Raw genomic sequence first — 23,680 nt, forward strand, 5'->3', positions numbered from 1 at the left:
CCATCAGCACTATCTGCACTTTTTACTACTGTCTTTAATGTCTTTTTTTTAAAAATCTTTTTTAATATTTATCTTGTTTACTGTATGAAAAAGTGTGAAAAAGTACAAAGAGCAAAGTTAAATCAATTAAAGTCAAATTCCATGTATGTGCAAACTTACATGGCCATTAAAGCTTTCTGATTCTGAAATGTACTCTCCTGGTAAAGCTTTCGAGGTCATGTGACGCGCAAGCGTCACGACGTCAATGCGGAAGTAACTCAGCCAAGATGGCAGCGTCCTTGACAGGCGTGTTGTGAACAGTTCCAACATGCTCAGCGGTTGCAAATGCACGCGCCGTACAGCTGGCAGGAGAAGACTGTGAGAGCGGAGCATGGAGAGGCGCGAGCTCGTCGCGTCGCTGGTGGTAAACGTTCATTTTAATTACACATGTGTGTCTTGGTTGCTGGTAGTTGAAGACCGGCTTTGAGTCTGCATGTTATGTTCGTGTTCTACATGTAAGATACAAGGGAGTTCATCTTTTTTTTGCGACATGTGTCGTGACAGAAGCCAGGCTCGACCAGAGGGACCCTTGCAGCCCACTGCAGCCTCACAGGTGCAATGTGTCATCTCAAGGGTCTCCGCTCCGCAACTACGGAAGCTCGAAGAATACAAACATAATACGTGTAATAAGAGTCTTACATTATTAGGCTGCTTTACACTGAACTAGTAATGCTTAGTAAGAACAAATATGCAAAGTACTTTAGTTGTAAATGCTAATTTAAACTCCGTGTGAGGTTATCCTTGTTCTGTTGGCTAATTTAGACGACCTGATGACCATACTCCACTTTATTTACAGAAGATAGCAAGACACACTGTTTTTCTTATGACTCATCTGTGTCTGTCCACTGATGTCTACTGATAAAAGCCTGGATGGCCGAAGACATTTGTACTTCATGTCTTCTTATTCAGGGACCTCTTGTTATTGAATGCAGTCTTCACTACTTCTTTAATTGACATTCATTTACTACTTTGCCAGACAGATTAAAGCCACTTAAATTGATTTTTGAAACGCAAAACATAATGATCATCGTATAAACTGTGATGCATTGTTACAGATTACTACTCATCAGTATATGAATTAGCGCTCCCATCGGTGTGTCGCTCATAGCTGCAGCAGATGTACCTTCTGCACACTACCTTCCCTACTACCCAGCACCACACTGTAGACAGAACAACTAGCTGGGGAATTGAGTGTGGTGGCGTTTAGAGGTTGAAGAGGTGGATATGTCCCTCAGAAGTTGAAGATCAAAACACATTCATGAATCCGGAGACCAAAAAGAGTGATTTCTCATCTCTTGCTGTGTCTGCAAAATGTGTAAATTAGGCAACGACTAACACGTTTGCCTTTTATCAATAATGTTATGAGATGATAACATGTCAGTGGTTTGTATCCAGCCTGTTGATTTGCCCCCAAATGGCCTAACAAAGAAAGTGAATTCATGCGAGTAGAAGATCTGAATATGTGCTCCACCACTGGTGCCACAGAGCGTTCAATGCTGCATGGTGTCTGACAGTGTGTTTGTCTCTCCAGGCAGGCGGCTGTGCGGGGATGTGCGTGGACCTGACGCTCTTCCCCCTGGACACTATTAAGACGAGACTGCAGAGTCAGCAGGGCTTCTACAAGGCGGGGGGCTTCAGGGGCATCTACGCTGGAGTCCCATCTGCTGCGGTCGGCTCCTTCCCCAACGGTACGACGCTCTTATGAAGGTCCACCGCTCAGTGTTGCTTGTGATTGATGCTCTTCCCAAACACCTGAGATTAACCCTTTGTGTGTGGAGACCTGACCTTGCACCGCGTCAACCATCATATCCACGATAGTGTCCGTTTGGGTTCGTTGTTGAGAGCCTCTTTTCGCTCTTACACATTCATTCTTTTTTGGGTTACAGCGCAGTGACAATGACTTTGAGCACTACTTTGTGGACTTTTTGTCGGTTTGTTGCTGCGAGTTCACAGTCAAAGTGGTTTCATTTATTTGCTTTGTATTGTAGTGCAGCATCAGGCAGGCGTTCAGCTTGTGGTCTCATGAAACAATTACAAGAGTCCTGTTCTTTATGTATTTCTTGATGAGATCATCCTCACTGGCGCTTTACTTACGGTAATATATACGATGACAAGAATAACGAGGATCCGGATTTTAAGATTGACTTTTTTTTCAGAATATAATTTATGAGAGTCAGATTAATATGGTGGAGCCTTAAAATGATTGATGCACTGAGGCTCCTCTTCAAATGGTTTTAAATGTAGCTGCCTCACCAAGATTGCTTCGTGACTAGACTGCTCAAAACCAGCCCTTTGGTGGGGAGCCGATCGTCTGCAGGAAGCTTCAACACGTCCAACACTCAAGTCTCTGTTTCGAAACGGCAATTCATCCATGAACCCACTTTTTCAATCGGTGCTATTGCAAATGCATCAAGTTAGTCTTTTCAAGTAGACCTTTGAATGGAATAAGTTGTAAATACACTATATTTTTTACAGAGTCACTTTGGATTGATGATGCCCTATTTGGTTATTAAAGGGTGCAAATAGAAGCGCTGGTATTCGATAATCAATCGACCATATAAAATAATCTCATCATATAATCTGTTTGCTGCAGTTATTGAAAATGAATTCAACTTTTATGTTGAATTCTTTTTTTTTCAAATTTTCATAAATTTTATGAGACTACTGACAGTAAGAAAGAACAGAACTCTATCCGCATGACACACACCTAACTTTCTTAGCTTTTACCCAATTGAACATGCAGACAAACACACACACACACGCTCACACCTCGGTTTCTCCCCTGTCAGTGGTAGTGAGGGATATTAATTGCTGTATGCTGCTTGACTAATGGGCCTTAAATGGCTGTGGTTCTGCTTGATTTCAGCCGCTGCTTTCTTTGTCACCTACGAATGCACAAAGTCCCTGCTCGGCTCTGGCGGGGCGCTGGCGGCGCCGCACGTGGCACCTGTCACTCACATGCTGGCCGCCTCCCTGGGCGAAATAGTAAGTCTTCGTCTCTCCTCCATTCTCCCAACTTTTGCCTCCTTTTCGTTTGGATTTCAACCCCACTTTCTGTCTGCCGGCAGACATTAAACTCATGTGAATTTGTTTGGGCCTAATTCATTCGTAGTTGTCCCAATCATAGGAGGCCAGCTGCCTCACAACTGTTTACAGCTGCCCCTCTTTGTTCCTTTCCCACCACTGTTAACTTTAACGTCTGTTAACTTTATTGCCTTTCAAATTTCACAGACCACTAATAAAAGGGGCAGAAGGGAGGGGTGTGTGGTGGTCGTGAGTATGCGGTTTTGGCTGTCGGCCCCGGGGTCCAGCAGGCTGCATTCAGGGGTCTTCGTCAGGACTGTGCCAGCATTTCTCCCACTAGCTGGGTAAATAAGATGTCATTACTGCCTATTTACTCATCTACTTTCCCCGCTCAGGCCCCCAGACTCTGCCATCTTCGTCTGGGAAATTCAGGCTTGAAACCAACACGGTGCAGCGTAATTTCCTTGGTCCATCCCGTCACCCAATCACTTGAAGTGAACCACAGAATCTGAGCCCTATGGGGGCCACGAGTACTCACTTTGGCATGAAGGGGGGTAGAGAGATGGGGCGGGGGAAGAGGAATGCCCCCTGCTATACCATCATGGCTTTCTTCAAAATACTACGTGTTTAGTATTCATGGCTTTTGGATGGATGTGATTTAGCCAAGTTTTGCATGTTTATGAAATGGAATTCTTCCACAGGGGAGGGTGGTCACTGTGCTCGAGGTTATCGGCATCTTGGCGTCGCACAGCAGTGAGAAGGGGTCACGTTACTCTATTAGCGCAAATTAAATAAGGGTTGTCTTCATCCCCCGGTTGTCCCAATCAACGTAGAAGTGAATGCAGAGACTGGAGGAGTGTAGCTATTAGCACTTTTCTCTCCGTGGCACAGTCCAGATGAGCGTGAAAGGTGAGGCCGAGGTTGCGGCTTCCTTTAACCCCTTCCCCCGCTGTTCTGGATTTGAGCACATCAAAGGCCCAAATCCTCGGAGCGCAGCGGAGCAGAGCAGGGGGGCGGTATCCCACTGCAATCTGGCAACTGGATACGTCTTGTTCAAATGGAGTAATCTTCAGGCTTAGCCATGAAAGGCCTAACCTGGTGCTGCCCCGAGAGCTGTGATGGGCCTATACAGCCGCACTGTGATGCAATCGCCCCCTCAGTCACTACTAATGGTATTGTTTTATTAACTATACGTCAAGTTATGTCTCCTTCTGAAAATGAGTAGTTAGTTCATTGATTAGTCGATTGATAGAAAAGTAATTGAATACCTTTTTGACTTTGAATAGCACAGACAATTTGAGAGCTCACCAAGGATCTGGAGAAAATTGTGCCGTTTTTAAAACTATTTTCTTACATTTTATCGACAAATAATTCTCAAAAGGATAATTTAAACAATTGATAGTTACGGCCCAAGTTTAGTCTCTTTGTCATACATGTTGAGTCCTTTTTTCACATGGCATATTGCATCATTTTGTTTTTTGATTGTTTAGTAGTTCTAAGTAGGTTGCTTTATGACCGAATGTGAATCTTGCATCATTCACATGGTTTTAGTGCTTTAATGGGCCTTTTTAAAAATGGCCACTCCATGCTGGGTAGAGACAGCTAAATGTTGATGTTGAGGGGGAGATCTGCCTCTGTGAGGTACCTGCTCAGTTCACTGTGTTTGCCCTCCAGGTTTAAGCCTTAAGTCCTTCTAATGCTCTGAGAGCAGACTGCCGTCTCACCTGCTGCCTCTCCATCATCTACTTTGTGTCTGTAAAGTTTGTGTTGTGTTATAAGTGCAGAATGCAATTAAACGACAGCTTCATGTGGAAGTCTTAAGTTATCTTTATTTAGATTTTTTTAAACCACACAGGTGCAAAGAGACAAACACACACCGAGTTCTTCTTCCCACAGTCCAAATCTGAGTAGTTGAAGACAAACCACATTGTCAACATGTTTTCATCGTGTTTCTCTGTTGCTCTTCCAACTCTTTCTCTCGCCACTCGCTGGGAGCAGCTGGGTGTGGGCAGGCTTTGACACACAGGAAACTGAACGAGTAAGATGCAACTTGTTCTTTGGTCCTCATCTGAATTGCCCGTTCCGCCTCTTCATCAGCCCACCATCTTTTCCCCAGGAGTCCATTTGGTCGTGTTTTACCAACTGTTTCCACTCGGCAGCATTCACCGCAGAAGCTTTATGGTGCCTATTTCTTTGCTAATCCTGTCCCCAAACCTCCATCTATCTGTGATGTGCTCGACTTGGCACAAACTCACTAGATGCGGACTTCAGTCAAAGTGTATTATGGTCATTCCAGAGGGAGCTGTAGCACAGCATTCATACTGCAATGAGTGGGAGAGGGGAATTGAAATGAAGAAAAATAAAACACTTCTGCACACTTAAATCAAAGTCATATTTGTCTTTATAGTTGAGCCTTTGGTTTAACAGATGTTCTTCCAGGGGAAGGAGGAATAGTTGGGCATAAACGGTAAGAACAAGCTTCATAGGGATAATCTGCATATGTGAGAATTATAATTTACAGGAATCATTATCGTCATAATTAAGTTTTAAAGTTCAAGACCTAAATAAGCTCCTTCATTAGATTAGATTCACAGGTGGTGGAAATATGCACTTTTAAGAATACAGATATAAAGCAGAATTGTCCCACAGCGGATTGATGATGGTCTTCAAATGTCCCACCCCTTTTTATATGAACCTACTCAACAGTCAACGGGACGGACAGAGAGGAGGACAGTCATACGCTGCAGAGAAAAAGAACGAGAGAGGGTCAAGACAATGACAGAAACCCCCCTCTCTCCCCGCCAGAAGTATCCTGGTGTTTGTGTGAGTGCGGCGTTAGGACGCTCCCATAAAGAATGTGTAAGCTGATGGCGTCTGTCAGGCTCTAGCAGGCTGTTATCCAGCCATTAGATCAGATTTATCTTCATTCCCATTCGCTCGACGTCTGCCCTGAAAGCTCATTTGTCAAGGCCAGGCGGCAGGTTTTTCTCGCATCTATAACCCCCCACCACCACCACACCACCACCACCACCACATCTGCAGGAGGATGTACTGGAAAATACAGTGTGACATGACAAGACGTGGGGGGACAGCGGGGAGGGAGCTGGAGGGAGGAGTTTCGGGGGGTAGAAACTGGCAGCCACTTAACTTGGCACTGAGAAATAATCCATGCATCGCCTTCGAGCAGCGCCATGCTCTGTGATTTATTGGCTGTTGTTTCAAAGTTGGAGACACTCAGTGTCCTCATCTCTTCCCTTTTTCTTTGTGCCCTTTTTTTCTCTTCCATCTCTTCCTTCCTTCCTTTTTGTCGACCCGTATTTTAGTCTTGCTGTGTTTCTAGGACTGGGCGTGTGATCAAAAATCCAGAAAAGTCATGGGAATTACTGGTTCATGGGATGGCTCACACAGTATAACTGTCTTTCAAGGGCAGAGATGGAGATTTCACACAGGCTTTACTTTATTGTATTTAACTTGACATTGAGTGGGATGGCACTATTTCTCCACTATAGATTAGTGTAACAGCGCTTTGGAGCATGTTTACGCCCACTTCTTGCATCATAATCGATACCATCTTATTACACTTTATTAGTTTGAGCATGGTTAAAGTGAAACTTAGTTCAGGGACATTCTCCCAGCTGTTTCTACATGCGACTGCTGCATTTCCTCCGTTTAGAGGTGAATGCAGTATATTTTAATGACTAATAAATCCAAATATTTAAGGCACATACCAGTTGTTGCTGCCTGTTTGTTTTTCTTACCCGCTGTCTCTTTATGGTGCTGAAGGGTAGTAATGTTCCTGATTGCCTGACCACTGAGTGGTAAAACTAAGGATGTAGCAAAGAAGGGGAGTACGGAGTGATGTAATGACTCAATCTGCCGATTGATTGGCTGGAGTGGCTCGCCCATGATGGAGATCCGTCTTCTTACCTTGTTGTCTGGCGGCTGGGGCTGGAAATTGAAAACACGCTCTGTCATTTGGATTAACAACAACAGGCCAAGGGAAACGGAAAGGCTCCAATCACAGGCAGTCGGCCTCCTAATTAACGCCGCTTGACGAATCCAACAGCTTGTAAATAAAGATGAATGGCTTCAGGAATTTAAACGACTGCCAGTGGGTCTATCATACGCTTACTAGCCGAGCAAAGCATCGAGAATGAAAGGCAAGCAAAGTAGGTGAAGAAACAGGCGTCCCTCCACTAAACACAAGGTAACAATCCTGACATGATGGACACCTACTGGACCTAAATTCACTCTTTCTTTCTTTCTTTTTTGCTCCAGTCATATTTTATCAAGCACCACTCCGATTCATCAACAAGTTCCCCAATTTTTCTTTTTTCCTGCTGTTTTCAGAGACCTACAATGGCCTCAGAGGCAGTACACTTTATCTTCTAGCCACTCAACATCATTCTCCCCACCTCTAGGCGCGCAAATTACTCCCAAATAAACAATGTCCCTAATTTATTTGGTATAATCTTTGGCTCATTCTTCCTTCCTCTCTGCAGTGACAGGAGAGGAAAGGCCGTCTCATCTCCAGGCCCCCTATCCAATTACGTCAGTAATTACTTGTCATAGCCACTTTCTTTCCATTTAGCTGCCTTATTCTGGTCCTTTGGAGAATTGGTTTGGGGAAAACATGATGTACAATGTATTAGAAATGGTAAGTTGACCAAAGGGAGGGCAAATGAGATCTCTGAGACGGATGCAGCCAGCTTAGTTATCGCTGCGAGGTGATGCAGGGGGATGTTTGGCCACTTGGTGGTGCTGTTGCACCACGGTAAAGTTTGCAGCTAGACTTTGGTCCTGCTCACCAGAAATACCAGTAAGAATTGGCTTGAATTCTTCATCGGAGCTCATTCAAGTCTTTTTGTTTCTGCTCTTATGTACAGGTAATGAGGTATATGTGCTCATTGTGTGTTGAACATAAAAAGAACCGACATTTGCCTGCAGCAGAAGTGATACATTGAAGGTCAAGGCAAAGCTGAGAAATGGAGCAAATAATAAACGATAGTCAGGAGATGCAGAGCTAGAGATGTGCCTGTATGTCTGTAAAGTCTTTACAGCTCAGTCTGGAATTTCACTTGACTTCCAGTATCCCTTCTCCTTTTGTGTTCCACATATATTCACGTTCTTGCTCATATGGTGTCCTTGGTGTCTGGCAGAGTCGACGAGTGGCTGACAGTGAGCCCTCTAACAGCTGTCGGGGGGGGGGGGGGGGGGGGGAGGAGGTTAGCCTTCTCCCCCTCGCGGAGTACGGCAATAGAGCCTTTACCTCCAGGGCCCACCGCCTCTAAAACCTCTAAACGCCAAAACAGTATGGATAGCTGAACGGAGAAGGAGCCAAGCAGGACAGGGGGAGCATTTTACCTCTTATTGCAGCGCCGACATCACTCCTTCTCTTTGCTCCGCTCCGCACACACACTGCTGTGGTGAAGGTGGCATCGGCAGACTGGCATCTGTATGACCGAGGGGAGCCACAGCGAGGGGGCGGCTCACCAATCGCTCTGTAAGATTGCTCGCCGTGAGCCGGTATTTCCGCTCCGGATAAATGGGGAATCAAGTCACCAGGTGGGCAGCTGTGCCCTGCTGCCTGCCTGCCTGCCTGCCTTTTAGGGCGATGGGAGTTATGAAGCATAAATATTCATGTCTATCTTCACTAGCTGTTGGCAGTCCATATTTGTGTTGACATATGGTGGATGGGTTTGGAACTTGTAGCTGGGAGTGTGGTTACTGAGGTGTGCGTGTGTGTCAGCCTGGATCTATCCGTGTGTTTGATGGAAGCGCATGTTCTTTGGACGCAGCTACACAGTCAGCCTGCTGACCTTTTTTTTTTTTTTTCTTTTTCTTTTTTAACCTGTTGCTCAGGTGTCATGTCTGCTGTGTGTACTGGTTTGTTAATTGGCCCGGTTGGACGCTCACTGAAATCCTCGTTAGCCTGCCAGCTCGACGTGAAGGCTCTTCTCACACCATGGCCACCTGCCACGTGTAAATATACACAGGCTAGTAGCATCTACAGGTGGGGGAGGAGTGTCTGCTGACACACCCACAATCTGGAGATCAAAAGTCCTTCTGGAAGGAAATGCAAGACTGTAGGTTGAGATGGTACGCAAGGCACCACAGTTGACCCCTGCTCTTTCCGTCCTGTAGGTGGCGTGTCTGATCCGGGTGCCCACGGAGGTGGTCAAACAGAGGACCCAGGCTTCCCCCTCATCCTCCACCTACCGCATGCTGCTGGCGACACTCGGAGAAGAGGTAATCAGAGGCACTTTGTTCGAGGAGAAATCTGGTTCACTTTGTTCTTTTTTCATTGATCTTCTATCAGAAATGATAGAGGCTTTAAAACTATCCGACAAGCGGTTGTAGCATAATAACGCCTTAACCCGGCCCTCTGCACTTACGGTAATGAGTCAAATGTAAGGCCTGATCTATGAAAATAACCACTAAGTTATAATAAGATGGAATTATTTATTGTTAAATCATATTTTTTTGTGATTTCACATATTTGAAAAACCTTTAATATGGTCGTTGTTATTTTTATAATTATTGAACTTGGCACCACGTAAAACACATAAAGTCAATATTCATGGCTTCTTACAGGAAAGCCTTTTTGTTATTTATTGAATCAGAGTGTTTGTCTGTGATTGTAATTAAAGTGTGCTCTGTTCCGTTGTCTCTGATCAGGGTGTTCGAGGCTTGTACAGAGGATACGGGAGTACGGTTCTCAGAGAGGTACGATGACTTCAAGTGTTTGTTTTTTTTCCTTCTGCTCCCTCACCTACGTTTGATTTCAACCAATAAGATCACACACTGGTACTATCTGTCTTTGGCAAAGTTTAGTTTGAGGTAATTGCGAAACTCATCTTAAAGCTTTTCTATCAATTTTAACAGTTTATTCTAAAGACAATTACCAGACTCCTTAAAGGCTGTGTAGGGAATTCAGCTGAACGAATATTAAGGCTTTACACTCTTCTGACTGAAGACATTTTAATTTCTCTCGGGCTCTATTGAGGTAGGAAATATTGATTTACAATTCTGTTTTTTTTTCATCCCATTCAATTACGTATGCAAGGTGCTTTGCCTCCTATTAGAAGTACATCTGATTAATTAATGCAATTAGTTGCGTTATAAATGCAAAACAAAACACGGATAAATGAGCTTCGAGCTTCACCCTTGATGGCCACTCACCTTCTTTTAAATGCAAAAGCTGCTCGTGTTCTTTGATTCATGATCTTCCGTTTAATTGCACCTGCAGTGCGTGATAACGCAAAATAATTGTGGCAAAAGCGGTGGAGATCTCTCACTCGCTTCGTCTGCTAGGTTTCAACAGAAGTGGAAAAGAAAATGAGAAAGGGGGCCAGAGATGGAGAAAGAAGTGTATGAAGGTGACACTTGTCTTTCTATCCTTTTTTTTCCCCTTTTTTTTTTTTGGGGAGGCGGGTGAGGGTGTAATCGAGTCCCCTCCGCTGTGCTAGCCTGTACTTATTTTCTGCCTCACTAAACTGATGTTATTCACGCAAATTCCATCTGGACAGCCGGGGAAAAAAAGGACAACAAGACACTGTGATTTCTCCGAGGGGCTCTGAATAAATGAATACATTTGGAAGCTGGCGCACGGCCTGTGTGCATACTAACGCTGGCAGATGAAACGCAACGGCGGCGGCAGGGATTTTGGGGTACGGGAACGGCAAGGGATGCTCTGCGGTGATTGGCTTTGACGTGTGTCGGGAAGGTAATTCATTTTCTCTCGCCCTCCTCCGCTATCCGCCCATCTCCCTCCTTTGGACAAGCGACCCTGTCAAGATAAGTTTGTTTATGTGGCGTTGGGCCGCCCCTCCCTCACTGGCCCACTAATTGGGGTCCTCTCCGTGCTGTATATTCATTATGGTTCAGAAAGCATTTCTGATGGGTATGATATCACATTAGTGCAGGATGTGTGAGGATCGGCCACGGCCCGGGGAGGGCTGGCCTGAGTTTGGACGGTGGAGTGGAGGTGTGACTGATTTGGTGATCCGGTTCACATTGTGGCAACAACCCATAAACCCAGATCACCAAGAATGAGTTTCAAACAGTTCTGGTGGACTTTACACAACACAATGCTCCAAGTTTTATTCAGCCACCATATCTGAACTATTGACTAATAGATGTTAAATACATTTTTTCTTTTGCACCACATTAATCTCTACCGTGGTCACACTCTCCTTGAGAGCAGCTGTCGAGTTGTCTGCTGAATCGGCACCTTTTGGGTTCCAGCTGAATAGAGCATGAAATCCATTAGATGCAGATTGTGGTGAGTAAAATTGGGCTGTGAAAAATGACTTAATTCAACTTTTATAAAAACACAGGCTTGTTAATGAACATCAGCCAGACTTTGTTCAGTATTTGCGGTAGAGTGCACTTGTTTTAAATCTCACGTTTAAGATCTATTGTTAATCAGTTGTTAATTGTAGACAATTCATGAAAATACAATTAACCCAGACTCTATTTATATTTAATCATCTGGTAATACCATTTTGACAGGACACCACCAGCTTCTCCTGTTGAATAGTACCACCTTCCACCACTAGATGGCATGCTAAGATTACCACTGTTTTAGATGTTTGCGTCTGACTTTCTCTCATTTTACTCCGATCCCCTCTCCCTCCGTACCCCCCATCACACCAATCCACTTTTATGGCATTTATGAGCAGCAGTCACTGCACTGAAAGTGATGGCCTTTTTTTTCTTTTCTTTTAATGGCGAGTCCTGTATTTTTCTGATCTAAAGCGCTCGTGAGGTGATCTCGGATTTGATCTAAACTGCTTCAATTTGAGTTTGAGTAATGAGCCTGAGATGGGTTATTAGATAGTAATTTAGGGTGGTGCTGGTATGGGGGCTTTGGGGGGGATATGTGTAAGTGAAGCTGACAGCGTCTGACACAGTCGACTGAAGAACCTGGAACATCGGCTGATTGACTGCAGCATACGGCTACGCTAAATGTATCTCTCATACTTGTGCTCTTTCGCCTACTCACTCTGAAAGCCACTTTATTTAAATCCATTTTCACACGTTTAAGTGGGTAAGCACTCCGACAGGAAGGTAATTGAGCTCGCTAAATGAGACTGAACAGTTCATTAATGAAAAAAGAAAACCTTTTTACTGGTGTTATGTAAATTTTTCCTCAGCCTTAACGTTTCTTCACCCCAACAGCTGGGACCTGGCAACCTGAGGTAAAAGATCTGGCTGTAGGGCTTATGAAACACCTCTCCATCCAGGTTCCTCCCCACCACATCTCCGCTTCCTCTCTGTCCTTCTCTTCAATCCACGGTTGATCCCTTCTCTGCTTCCTCCATCAGGGGGTTTAGCTGAAGAAAAGACTTTTAACTGCTACCAACAGGCCAAATTACCAAAGCACGCAGAGGGCTGACTTTGAGCTACAGAGGGGTGGGTGAGAAATAAAAAGACCAACATAAAGTGTCAGGCATTTGGCTCTTACAATCAGATTAAATTGTCAGATTTTTAACTCTTAATTGATCTGTGGATTGTTTTCTTGATTGCCTGATTAATCGTTTGGGCCATAACATGTAAAAAGAAAAAGTTGACGTATGCAAGCTGCTTGTATTGCCAGACTAAGTCCAAAACCCAAAGAGGAGTATTAGTAATATTGATCCCGTTTGAGTAGTTTGCAGGTCGAGCCAACCCGCCTTAGAAGAGCGATGGCCTTCTGAAGCCACAGGGAACGCTTTCTCTTCGTCCGATTACCATCTCTTTACCACACGCGTCACACCAGTGGAGCGATGGTTTACTCCTACCGCTGGATGACTGGCTGCACCTGTCATTCACAATTTTTTCGGCACTTTCTACTGTGCCTTATACATCCATGTTGGCCCATGCACCTATTTTACACCCCCCCAACCCTCCTGTGGTGGACATTTGCTTGATGGCTTCTGCTGCAAATCTTAACTAAAGCTCAGGAACCATCCTAAGATCAACACGTGGGGAGAGCTCGGTTGTTGCATTGTGTACATTGAGTTATGATTGAGTTATGAGGAGTCCGTACAGAGCGACGAGGGGGAATTGTTTCCTTCCTCTGCTGGGATGCTGAGATTGAAACTGAATCAACAGGCGTGCAGCAGAGCAGAGCAGACCTGACCCCTGCGTGGCCCTTTTTCTGGAAAGGAGCCACTTTTCACTGTCTGTGACGCAGGTTCAAAAGGGAGAGGTGAGGGGAATCACTCTCATATCCTGTCTCGGTGCGCACTGATCCACAGAGGCTGGTGTTTATACACCCTCATATGACTAAGAGCGAGCTCGGGAGAGACGGAGCAGACGGAGGTACGAGAGAGGCAGGGCGGGGGAAGCAAAGCGTGTGACGGAGCGGAGGCTTCCTCCTGCTTTGTGTTTCGAGTTGGACCTCGGCGGAGCAGCTGCCATTCGTCTCTCAGAGCCAGACAGCAAACCAACACTTCTAAAGGGTGTCAACACCTTAAAAAGCTTAACAGAACTTAATTTAATGAATTGGAAAATGTCACAAGATCACACGTTGAAAAAAAGAGAAACCAAACCATGAAAGTTGATAATTATGTAGAATGCCTAGCAGCGCGATGACTGTGCCTTCTTGTTTAATTTTGGACTGATTTGAATCGCCTTTTTAATTTTGTGGCTGTTGTAGAATCAGATGTGTATCAACCCCTACAGGCTGCCAATGAAATGGAGTCTAGCTCTGTTGGGTTCAGAAATGGAGGTGAAGGTTTTTAAAGAATACCAGCTACCGGTGCTGCCTTATGTGTTGACACTGTGATCAATGGGTAGCTTAAGAATCCCGAGAAAACCTGTTGACCTCCTTAGATCTGACCCTTGACTGACTTGACCCACAGAGGGTTGTTTGACTGCTTCTGTGATAAGGAGAACACAGCTGAAGAGGGTAGGCCACCCAGGTGTTTAGCCCAGTGTGGGACACACTCACTGTAGATGTAGCATTGAATTAGCAGCCTTCACATATACACTTACTCCTCGACCTTAAAACATCGGTACAACTGTTTAGAATTCCTTCACAGGAACTCAGGCAGTCAAACTCTGCTGTAATAGAGGGGCCTCCACCCGATGCGTCTATTCACATTGTGAGTTTCAACAGTATTCATTGCTCTGACGGATCACTCTCTGTCTACCTGCTTGAGGTATGGAATATCAGTCTTGAATGGCGCCCCCGTTTGAGTTGTTTGCAGGTCGAGCCGACCCTTGTTAGAAGAGTGATGGCCCTATTAAGCCACAGAGAATGATTCCTCTTTGTCACTGGATGATCACTTTTCCACACACGCCACACCAGGGAGTGATGGTTTACTCCCAACGCCACGCTGGATGACGGATGGACGGGCTCCTGTTCGCAGTGACTGGCTGCACCTGTCATCCACATTAGTGGGGTTGTGTGTGAGTACAATTGTATCTTCCCTTTCCTCAGTGCCTCTTCATGCAGCCATGCAGTCCAGTCCCCCTGGGGTGGACATTGGCAGGGTGACTTTTCACTGTAAATCTAACTAAACCTCAGGAACCTTCCTACGATCAGCACCTGGTTTTATTAATGGCTTCTACAGTCGGATGTATTCGAGGAGTTCGGTGCCATGCAGTCAGACCCCCACGCGTGCTCGCTGTGCGCCGCATACCCCGTTGAGCATTATGCATTAGAAGTCTGTGCCACTGAGAGCCATGGATCACAGACCTACGTTTAGTACATTTGTCCCCACTGAGCTCTTGAAGTCGCGCAAAAAAACGTCATTGTGGCTGCAATTTTTAATGCAGAGAATGTCTGAGTATCTACTGCAGGACTTTTTTTTTTTTCCCCCCACTCTGCTGAATGTATGAGTGCCGTGGTGGCCATGTTAGTCTGTGTCCCTGGCGCTCGGGGCTATGTTTGCTTCCCACAACTTAACGCATGCTTGTCTCAATCCAAGCAGAAAACCTTTTGGTGCTGCACATGTGTTTCTAATAACACACCGTCCCGACGGCCTGGCAAGGGCCTGAGTGTGGGGGGGATGGGTTGGATGTCATGTGGAAGGAAATGCGTGTCGATGCCCTCTCCCTGTATGTTGGAATCTGGTGCCAGGACACAAGATTGAGTGCGAAGCATTAATCCCCTGACAGCGATTCTTGCGATGTAGATTTAGTTTAGTTTCAAAAGTATTAAAGTGACACAACAATAAATGCCTAAACACTGTAATCCCATCTCAGTCAGACAGCCTGACTGTAAGAAACGTTTAATTGAGTTAAACCATTCAATCAGATCCACTCTAAACAACAGTAACGTCTTATTTCCACTTCATCCCGGAGTGACGGGAGAGTTAAGAGAGAGTTAAGGGAGAGGAAGGAGGCTAAATCAATGTGCAGCAACAGCCAGACGTGAGGAAGTACCCAGTCATTACAACATCACTTCTCCTCCATGAGAAGCAACGGTGCACAGCCTTCTCCCTCTCCTTTGTCTCATCTCTCCTTTCTGTGCATTTAGAGCAACTTTTAAATTCAATGTAAAATATGACCCCTTGGTAATTCAATTGACTTTTGAAATGTAAATGTTAATACATTTTAGGCAATGATTTGCCTTTTTATTTTCATCAAAATACAATTTGCAGGACTGTTTTGTTGTTTGTGAGGTTTTCTGTTGCATAAGTGCCCCTTTTCCCCCCCAGACAGTCACGTGAGGCTCCCCAGAAGCCTGAGATGAGGTTGGCAGTTAGGTTTTGAGTCAAATAACGTTTCTTGCTTCAGACATGAAAGGTCCCCAGAGGATTAATTTCACTTCAAGCAAAAGCTACATTGGCTAAAGGAACAAAGAATAAAAAAAAGTCATTCTATCAACCAAAAATAACTGAATGTTGGCTGACGCATCTATTGTGTCAACTGAATATGATGTCGAGGGACCGGTCAGAAAAACTGCAAACAAGAAGGCAGTGTCAAAGTGGAAATGAAAGATATGAATGAATATCACGCTAGCGCAGAACCCTCATTTGTTTATTTAATGTTATTGAAGGGGACGAACTATTACATATTGGTGCAAGGGCTGTGTTACTACTCATGATGAACAAAATAAATGAGTGACTGTGACGAGCTGTTCTGTCAGGGTTTAGCTCTCGCCTTAGTCTGTCTTGCTTTGTTGGGCCTCACTGAGCTTTCTGTTTTAATGCCTTGCTTTTGCTGCTTTGTCTGTCAAAGCACTTTGTAAACTATATAAATACAGTTATTATCATTATTATCGTCATTATAATAATAATAATAATAATAATAAAGGGCTGGTTTTTATATTCATCAATGATAGTGCTGCTCAGCATTGTGTTGTGCAGCCTGCAGTGGATTGATCAGGTCCATGCATGGTTTTGTTTGACTAACTCGTATATGTGTGTGTGTGTGTGTGTGTGTGTGTGTGTGTGTGTGTGCGCGCGCGCGCACGTTTTTTCACAGTGACTGCGTCACTGCCAGTATAAACTTCTCTCAGAATGGAGATGCTGTTATTTCCAGCTGTGCTGCTGATATCTGATCCCCAGCTGATAAGATATGTTTCTGTTAGTGAGAAACATTTCAGTTTGCCTACAAGGCAGTGATTGGTTGGCTGAAAGGACTCCGGTCTGTGTTTTATTGCTGTGGGCACTGCGCCCAGAAAGGGTGTGTGTGTGTGTTCTTGCCATGCTGGAGATATCAAAGCAAGCAGCCGTATTCTGGACCTACCTCTCACGTCTTTACTGAGGATATTTAAAAGTCTTGATTGTTAACTGTATTTATGGACACCAATACTTTTCAAATATATAACTATATGAACTAAAATGCGTTCTGCTTTCGGCCAGCCTTTGGCTGCGTTCGTATAATTCCCAGTATTCATTGCAAATGCTGCACTGGCACAAGGGTGCCCGTTTCCAGTAAACCACTATTTAGCATGCAAATGTGTTGCCTGACAAAACAACTGCAATGTACTGGAAAAATACAGAACAATTAAACTATATGGACGTTTTTGTGCGACTGGTTCTGGCTTGACCAACTGACATGGGCAGCTAATCCATGCTAACATGTTATATGTTCTTCGACTATATTGCTAATATTATTTCCCTGTGCACTCCAGCCTTGTCAAACTTGAAGAATATGGTGCTCGGTAGCCTGGACCCTTCTCAACCAGCTGTGTAGCTATAGGCTCCGGCTGCACCTTCAACCTCTCCCATGCTTAGCACCAGCATATTTTCTCCCACGTCTCACTCCGAGTCTCAAGCCAGATCCTGAGGCGGCCATACATCTCTCTTCCTGTCAGCAGCTAATTGGCCGACCCTCAGGGCATCCTGTGTCACACCACACCGCCATTCATTGGCTAGCATGCACTCTGCCATTGATGTCATCTGTCAGTGGCTTTGACGGACGTTTTTAAGCCAATGAAGTCTTTCATCGGGTAAAATAAATAAAAGTAGAATCAATAAGTTATATATTAAACATAGCATGCTTCTCCTTTGTATGAATGCAAACTGTGGGGATGTTTTTACGATTTAAGTATGAACATTTTATATTTTACATCATATGAGACGGCCCCTGCGTCACTCCAGTGCTGCATTATCAGCATGCTTTACTTCACAGCCCCTGACTGACGGCTGTGGAGAAAAAGAAGCATCAGGTGTCCGTTGATCAGGAAGCTCTTCCCCTGTTCTGCTGTGTCAGGCGTCCATTTTGAAGCAACACGCTGCACACAGGTGGGAGGAAGAAAAAGAATCACTTGCACAACATAAATATTATTCAGAGTTTCTGGGAAGCATTTCTCTCATGTCGATGGAATTGCTGTCTTGAATCTTTGCCAGCACACTGTTTCCCCACCACCACCACCACCTCTCCTCCCTCTTTCCCTCTGCTCCCTCTCTCTCTCTCTCCCTCCTCAGAACAAGTCTTAATTTGTCGGGAATATTACTGCCGTGTGCCGACATTCGCCGGGCTACGGCGGCTCATGGGAAGAGGGTGCCAGGTGCGATTTGATTTGCTCACGGTAGACATGCCACCGCTCAAACCTCTCCCTAGTTTGGCTTGTTCAAACACACAGACACACACACACACACACTCTCTCTCTCTCCACGCTGCACTTGGCATTCAAAACTGTCAGATGGAATTCTTCAGCAAGTGCACTCACTCCTGTTCTAGTTTTTACAGCGCCGTGCAGCTGGAAAGGTTGGGATGAGTGATTGCTAGTCGCTTAAGGCGGAACACTCCTCATAGTTACACAGTATAGGGCCTTAAAGGGACACGCGCTTATTCTGCAGGATGCTCACAACTGCATGCATGGCCAACGCGCCCTAATCTGTGACACATTTAGGTTTTGAGGAACTGCACTGAGCACAGGGGGAGTTCTGCTTTGTATGTGTTGTAGGTTTGGGTTTAGATAGCCATCTGATTTGTGTGAAGTGTGCCTCAGGGGAGTGCGAAGACAGGTAGGTGTGTGTGTGTGTGTGTGTGTGTGTGTGTGTGTGTGTGTGTGTGCGTGTGCGTGCACTGAGACAGCATATCGGGGCCTGCTTTCTGTTAAAGGGAGAGCAGACCTTGGCTTCCACTAACTAACACTATACAACCACCAAGAGAGAAGTAATCCAACTCTCTCTCTCTCTCTCTGGCTCTCTGGCTCTCTCTGTTTTCCCCTCTTTTTCTCCTCCCTTCTCCCCCAGGCCTCTCTTATGAAGTGAGAGGCCAAACACAGGCCCGGAGTGCCGGATCAGGCTCCCTCTATCGATTGACTTTATTTATGTGTTTGTTTATTTATTTAAAAGGCCCTGAACCCCTCTGTCCCTAAGGTGTACTTAGGTGCTACTCGCACTCGCACTCACACTCATACTCTCCCTCTCTCCCTCTTACTAGACTGTACACATACAGATTCCCCCCCTGCTCCTATGTTTAGCGAGGGTTTTTGCAGCGTCACAGCCGGGTGTAACGTGTGCCGTCACTGCAGTAAATAGGTGTGACATTAGCTCATATGCGCACGCACAACTTGTGTCCAGTGTTAAGAAACATAACATAGAGCTGCCCCTAATTGGCAAATAATTTTGCAGCCCATATGTAATTAAAAAATAAAATATGTCAATTTTCTATAACAAACATGTGAATGGAAGGTAAAGGAACAGTAAAGGAAATATGTAAATACATTCTACAATGCAACAAAAAAAATTATAACAATTGTTGGTTTATCATATATTTAAGATCTTCAAGAAATTATTATTATTATATTTAATAATAATTTATATATTATAATAATATATATAATATAATAATAGTAATACAATTATATTAATTGTATTTATTTATGTGTGTATATATATATATATATATATATATATATATATATATATATATATATATATATATATATATATATATATATAAATAATTGCTGTCCCCCACTCACCATTTACTCAGATATGTAATAAGGAAGCTGGTTGAAATACCCTGTACTCTGTCATAGTTTATTAGAATAGAATAGCACAAACCAGCAACACGCCTGCGTGTATGTATAAGTATTATATATGCTTGTGCTTTCTCTGACATGTTTCCCGTGCTTGTTCTTGCGTCTTCGCTTGCTGTGCTCTTGTGTGCGTGTTTTGTCCTTTGACTGACACACAAACAGGTCTGATCACTCAGTGACTTTCTCAACTTGAGTTTGAACTCTTGGCGCTGTCGCACCTGGAGGTGTCCAGCATCACCTGTCACTCTGCCGTGATTCATACCTTTATTAGCTCCCCCCAATATTGCTGATCTGCGTCTGTTTGTTGTCAGCGCGTTGCCGCAGTCGGTTCCTCTTCATACTTTTGTGACACACAGCTGATGGAATGTGGGTGTGTCTGAATGTTTTTTAGTACGACTTTGGCAAGTGAATCCAGTTTACAGCCCTGTTACATTAGCAGGTAATAAATGTGGACTTAGTCTCAAGGCTTTGCTCTGCCTGGCCAGTCTTTATATTTATATATTTTTTCCGTGTGTGTCTTTCGGTCTTCACATGGCCCGGAGTAATTCCTCACTTTGAATAAGGCTGCTGTTGATCGCTTCCCCGTCTGACTCCCATCTGCTTTCTCTTAAAATCTCAGCTCCTCTCTTCTCCAATGTAAATACAATCTCATTTATTATTTGTCTGATTGTCCAGTGTTGGTCACTTTAGCAGATCAAAGTTCAGGTCGACAGGGTTCACACTGCTACTGCAAACAGAATATCAGAGTGCAGGAGAAATGCCCAGACTGATGGATTGCTGTAACAACAGGGCAGCAACAACTGGACAGCAACACTGTCATTTTAACCCAAACTCTTCAGTGACTCACCATGTCTTGAAATGACTACTTCAACATTTCAAAGGAGCCATTGTTGATTTCATTTTGCGTATAAATTGAGTTTAAGAGAGTACACATGGTCTCATTTGAAATGGTACATTTGGTAAATTCCAAATCCACGGGTGTAGGAGGTTTTGCCAAATGGATTTGGAATGGCCATTCAATATCAAGTACTAACAGGATCCAGCAGACTTCTCTGGCTCACGAATCATCTGCTCTTTTGCTCATTTGCTCCACATCTGGTGGCAAAAACGGAGCGAATGAGTTGCAAAGTGCGTACGTTTTTGGGGTTCAAGATTGCGCCACAGTTTCTTGACTGAGCGGTGGGCTTTCTGAATAATGTTATTTGTGTCTGGGATGTCATAATACAGCAGTAACAATCTGTCAGGGCGTCATTGTAATGAATCCTGAGGCCTAAACTATCGCTGTGAAGCGTGGCATGCTTTTCAGCATCACATAAAGAATTACAAAATAATTTCAACAAACTGTGTGATCAACTAAACCAGTAGGTAAATGGTTGGCTGTGTTAAAACCTCAATCCATTTTGAGCCCTGCTACGGTTTCTGTGGATGGAAACTTTGGTCTTCACAGCTACTGGTATGATGGCCATGAAATTAGTTACAGATATCCATGGTGCCCAGATGATGAATGCTCATGACTATGATGATCCACTGACTTTTCCTCTTGCACCTCGAGCTGTTTATTTTATCTTTGGTGGTTTCTGCTTTTCAGTGACATGCCTCAATAACTTATATATGGAGTGGCAACACATTTGTTTCTGCTCCCGAGAGAATGAATTGTAAAAACGTTGGTGATCCTTTCATTCTTCATCTGGCACTTTTAATTTGTCCCAAACGTTGGTTTATCTGTCGATATTTTCACCAGCCTCAGCTGTCGAAGTTAGCATTTAGCTCAAAGCATTGCTGCGCCTAAGTGCAGCATCCCAGAGTCACAATGCCACATTCCTGATTGCACTTTTTAACGTGAACGACACGCCCACACCAACACAGCCGCCCTCTGGTAACACAATGTCAAGTGATAGTCATCACTGTTTATCGGCAATTAACCGCCGCTGTTTACAGCAATTGATTAAAAGTCTAATGATTGACCAGGTGCTGATTTGCCAGTAAGTAATATCATACAATCATCTTCCTGGTGAGTAAGGTATTTCTTTGGCCGTGGTATAAAAGTCTCTAGTGTGCTGTAAATGTTAAGTGAATGGTAAAAAACTAGCTGCATAGCATCTCAACGGTACCATCCTGTGTTTCAGCAGCAGGTCGGTGTTTTGAATATGGAAAACTGCAAACGGTAAGGGATGAGAAAGTTGGAAAAGATGAACAATGTCTCGTCTGTTGGTTCGGCCATCTATACATTTGTTTGCTTGTCTCCCCATCTTATTATCCATCTTCCTTACTCTCTCTCGCTCCTTCTAAATACTCATCAGTATGCCGAGGCGGCAGTATGACCTATTAAATGTCATTTGTCAAATTGCAGCCAACTGGCTTGCCTGCAATCAGGCTCAATGTGAATATATTTTGACATGTGTTTTTCCTGCCCTCCGTTGAGTGCCTAAGGACCTGTGACAGCCCAAAGCCTCTCTGAATGCTAATAAAGTTAGCACTAATACAGTTGGCAAGGACGCACACACATGCACACACAAACTGGAGCACTGTCAGCAAAGTGACACAGCTGAGGCAATCTCCATATTCCTATAATATAGTACCTGACAGTCACAGCAAGTGGCACTGTCACCTTTGATCAGTGACAAAATGTGTCAGCCAGCTAACATAAATTCCTGCTCTTCAGATACACACACACACACACACACACACACACCAGCGGAAATATGATTAAGCATGCCGACATTCATACAAAAATGCACGCACACATGCAGGATAGCAGGCCTTTGTGAGAGCCAGTCATGTGTTTCCCAGCAGTGGAATCTGGTCCCTGGAGGCCAGCTGGATGACACAGATGTTTGTGGGCTTTGGGAGCAGATGCTGCTGAGCTCCCGGAGCACAGTCTTTACTTTGTGGCCAAGTTGCAAAGTCATACTTTTGGCATGAGTTGATCAAAAACAGGTATACGATGGTGAACGTTGTAGCTCTAACCCAAGAGGTGGTCGATTTGGGATCCTTACTATTTTACTGTGGGATGCCGCAAGACAACACAACGCATCAGAAGAAGTGAGCGGTCCGCAGAGTGGAGGAGGATGGAGGTTTGAAGAGTTTGATGGAGGTTTGAAGTAGATGGTAAAGAAGAAGATGAACAGTACTTAAGACAGCACCATGGCCAGAAAGCATCGACACTAGAGACAGACAGAGGCCCAGACAGCTGTGTGAACAAAGGATGTATTGAAGCTTTGGTGAATCATTTCAGTAAAGCTGAGGTAAAGGTAAAATCCCTCAGGGAAGGGCCTGTTCAAATTGTACAGACTGTGTTTTGCCCAATAGAAAAATGTATTATCCTAGAAATATCCCCTTAGGGTTAGATGCGAGAGATGGGTAAACAAAAATAGTGCTGCAACTGACTGTTACTTTCTTTATCAATTAATTTGGTTTATACTATATCAGTTACTAGGGAAATTTCCCCTCACATAGTTCCAAAGCCGAGCTCAAGATGACATCATAACATAGCTTGTTTTGTTCAACCAACCATCCAAAACCCAAAGGAAAAACCGACATAAAAATAATAAGACAAAAAACAAGCGGAGAATCCTCACAACTCATTAAATGATGTTGAACTTTTCTGCATGAAAAATGACTTTAAAAACCCACTAAACAGTTGTCAAGACATTTCGCTGTGAACCACACATGTCAACCTGTGTGGGTGTCGATAGAGGAAAAGTCAGCAGGATTTGTCCTCTGGGGACCATGAACATTGTGTGCAAAGTTTCATGGTAATCGGTTCAATAGTTGTTGATCCGCTGGCATGGCTGAACGAATCCACTCTACTTTGTTTGTTTGTTTGTTGTAAAGCTCTCTATTCCTTTCCTGTAGGAATGATTACCTATGCCTCTGTTTACGTGCAAGTGTTTTTTTTGGGTCAATAATCTTTATTATTTTGGACTGATAGGTCCTGTTCGCAGACCTCAACAGCTTGATTCTCCCTGGTTATCGTTATGATCCGCTTATTGCCCACATGGCCAGGGAAATGCACTGATTGGCTCAAGCTGGAGTTGAGTGAGCTTGTGAAGTTTTTGGCAGGCCGAGGAAAACCTCAGTCGTTTTCAATGCACATAAACATCACTGCCGCTCTGCCTTCAGAGTAGTGATTTCCTCTGCTAACTGATCGTTTTAAATAACGGCTGCACGCTTGGTCAGCGA

General features: G+C 44.3%; 1 protein-coding gene across 1 annotated transcript in view; it reads left to right on the top strand.

Annotated features, from left to right (window-relative positions):
- The first annotated feature begins 263 nt into the window (after positions 1-263).
- The window catches only part of slc25a26 (solute carrier family 25 member 26), a 46,737-nt gene continuing 23,320 nt past the window's right edge, over positions 264-23,680 (top strand). The window contains exons 1-5 of the mRNA XM_079218954.1: positions 264-403; positions 1,571-1,727; positions 2,906-3,024; positions 9,208-9,312; positions 9,742-9,789. Coding sequence (XP_079075080.1) covers positions 371-403; positions 1,571-1,727; positions 2,906-3,024; positions 9,208-9,312; positions 9,742-9,789 — 462 coding nt within the window. The 5' untranslated portion in view covers positions 264-370. The remainder of the gene's footprint in view (positions 404-1,570; positions 1,728-2,905; positions 3,025-9,207; positions 9,313-9,741; positions 9,790-23,680) is intronic.

Source organism: Taurulus bubalis, assembly GCF_910589615.1.
Source record: "Taurulus bubalis genome assembly, chromosome: 5".
Lineage (NCBI taxonomy): Eukaryota > Metazoa > Chordata > Actinopteri > Perciformes > Cottidae > Taurulus > Taurulus bubalis.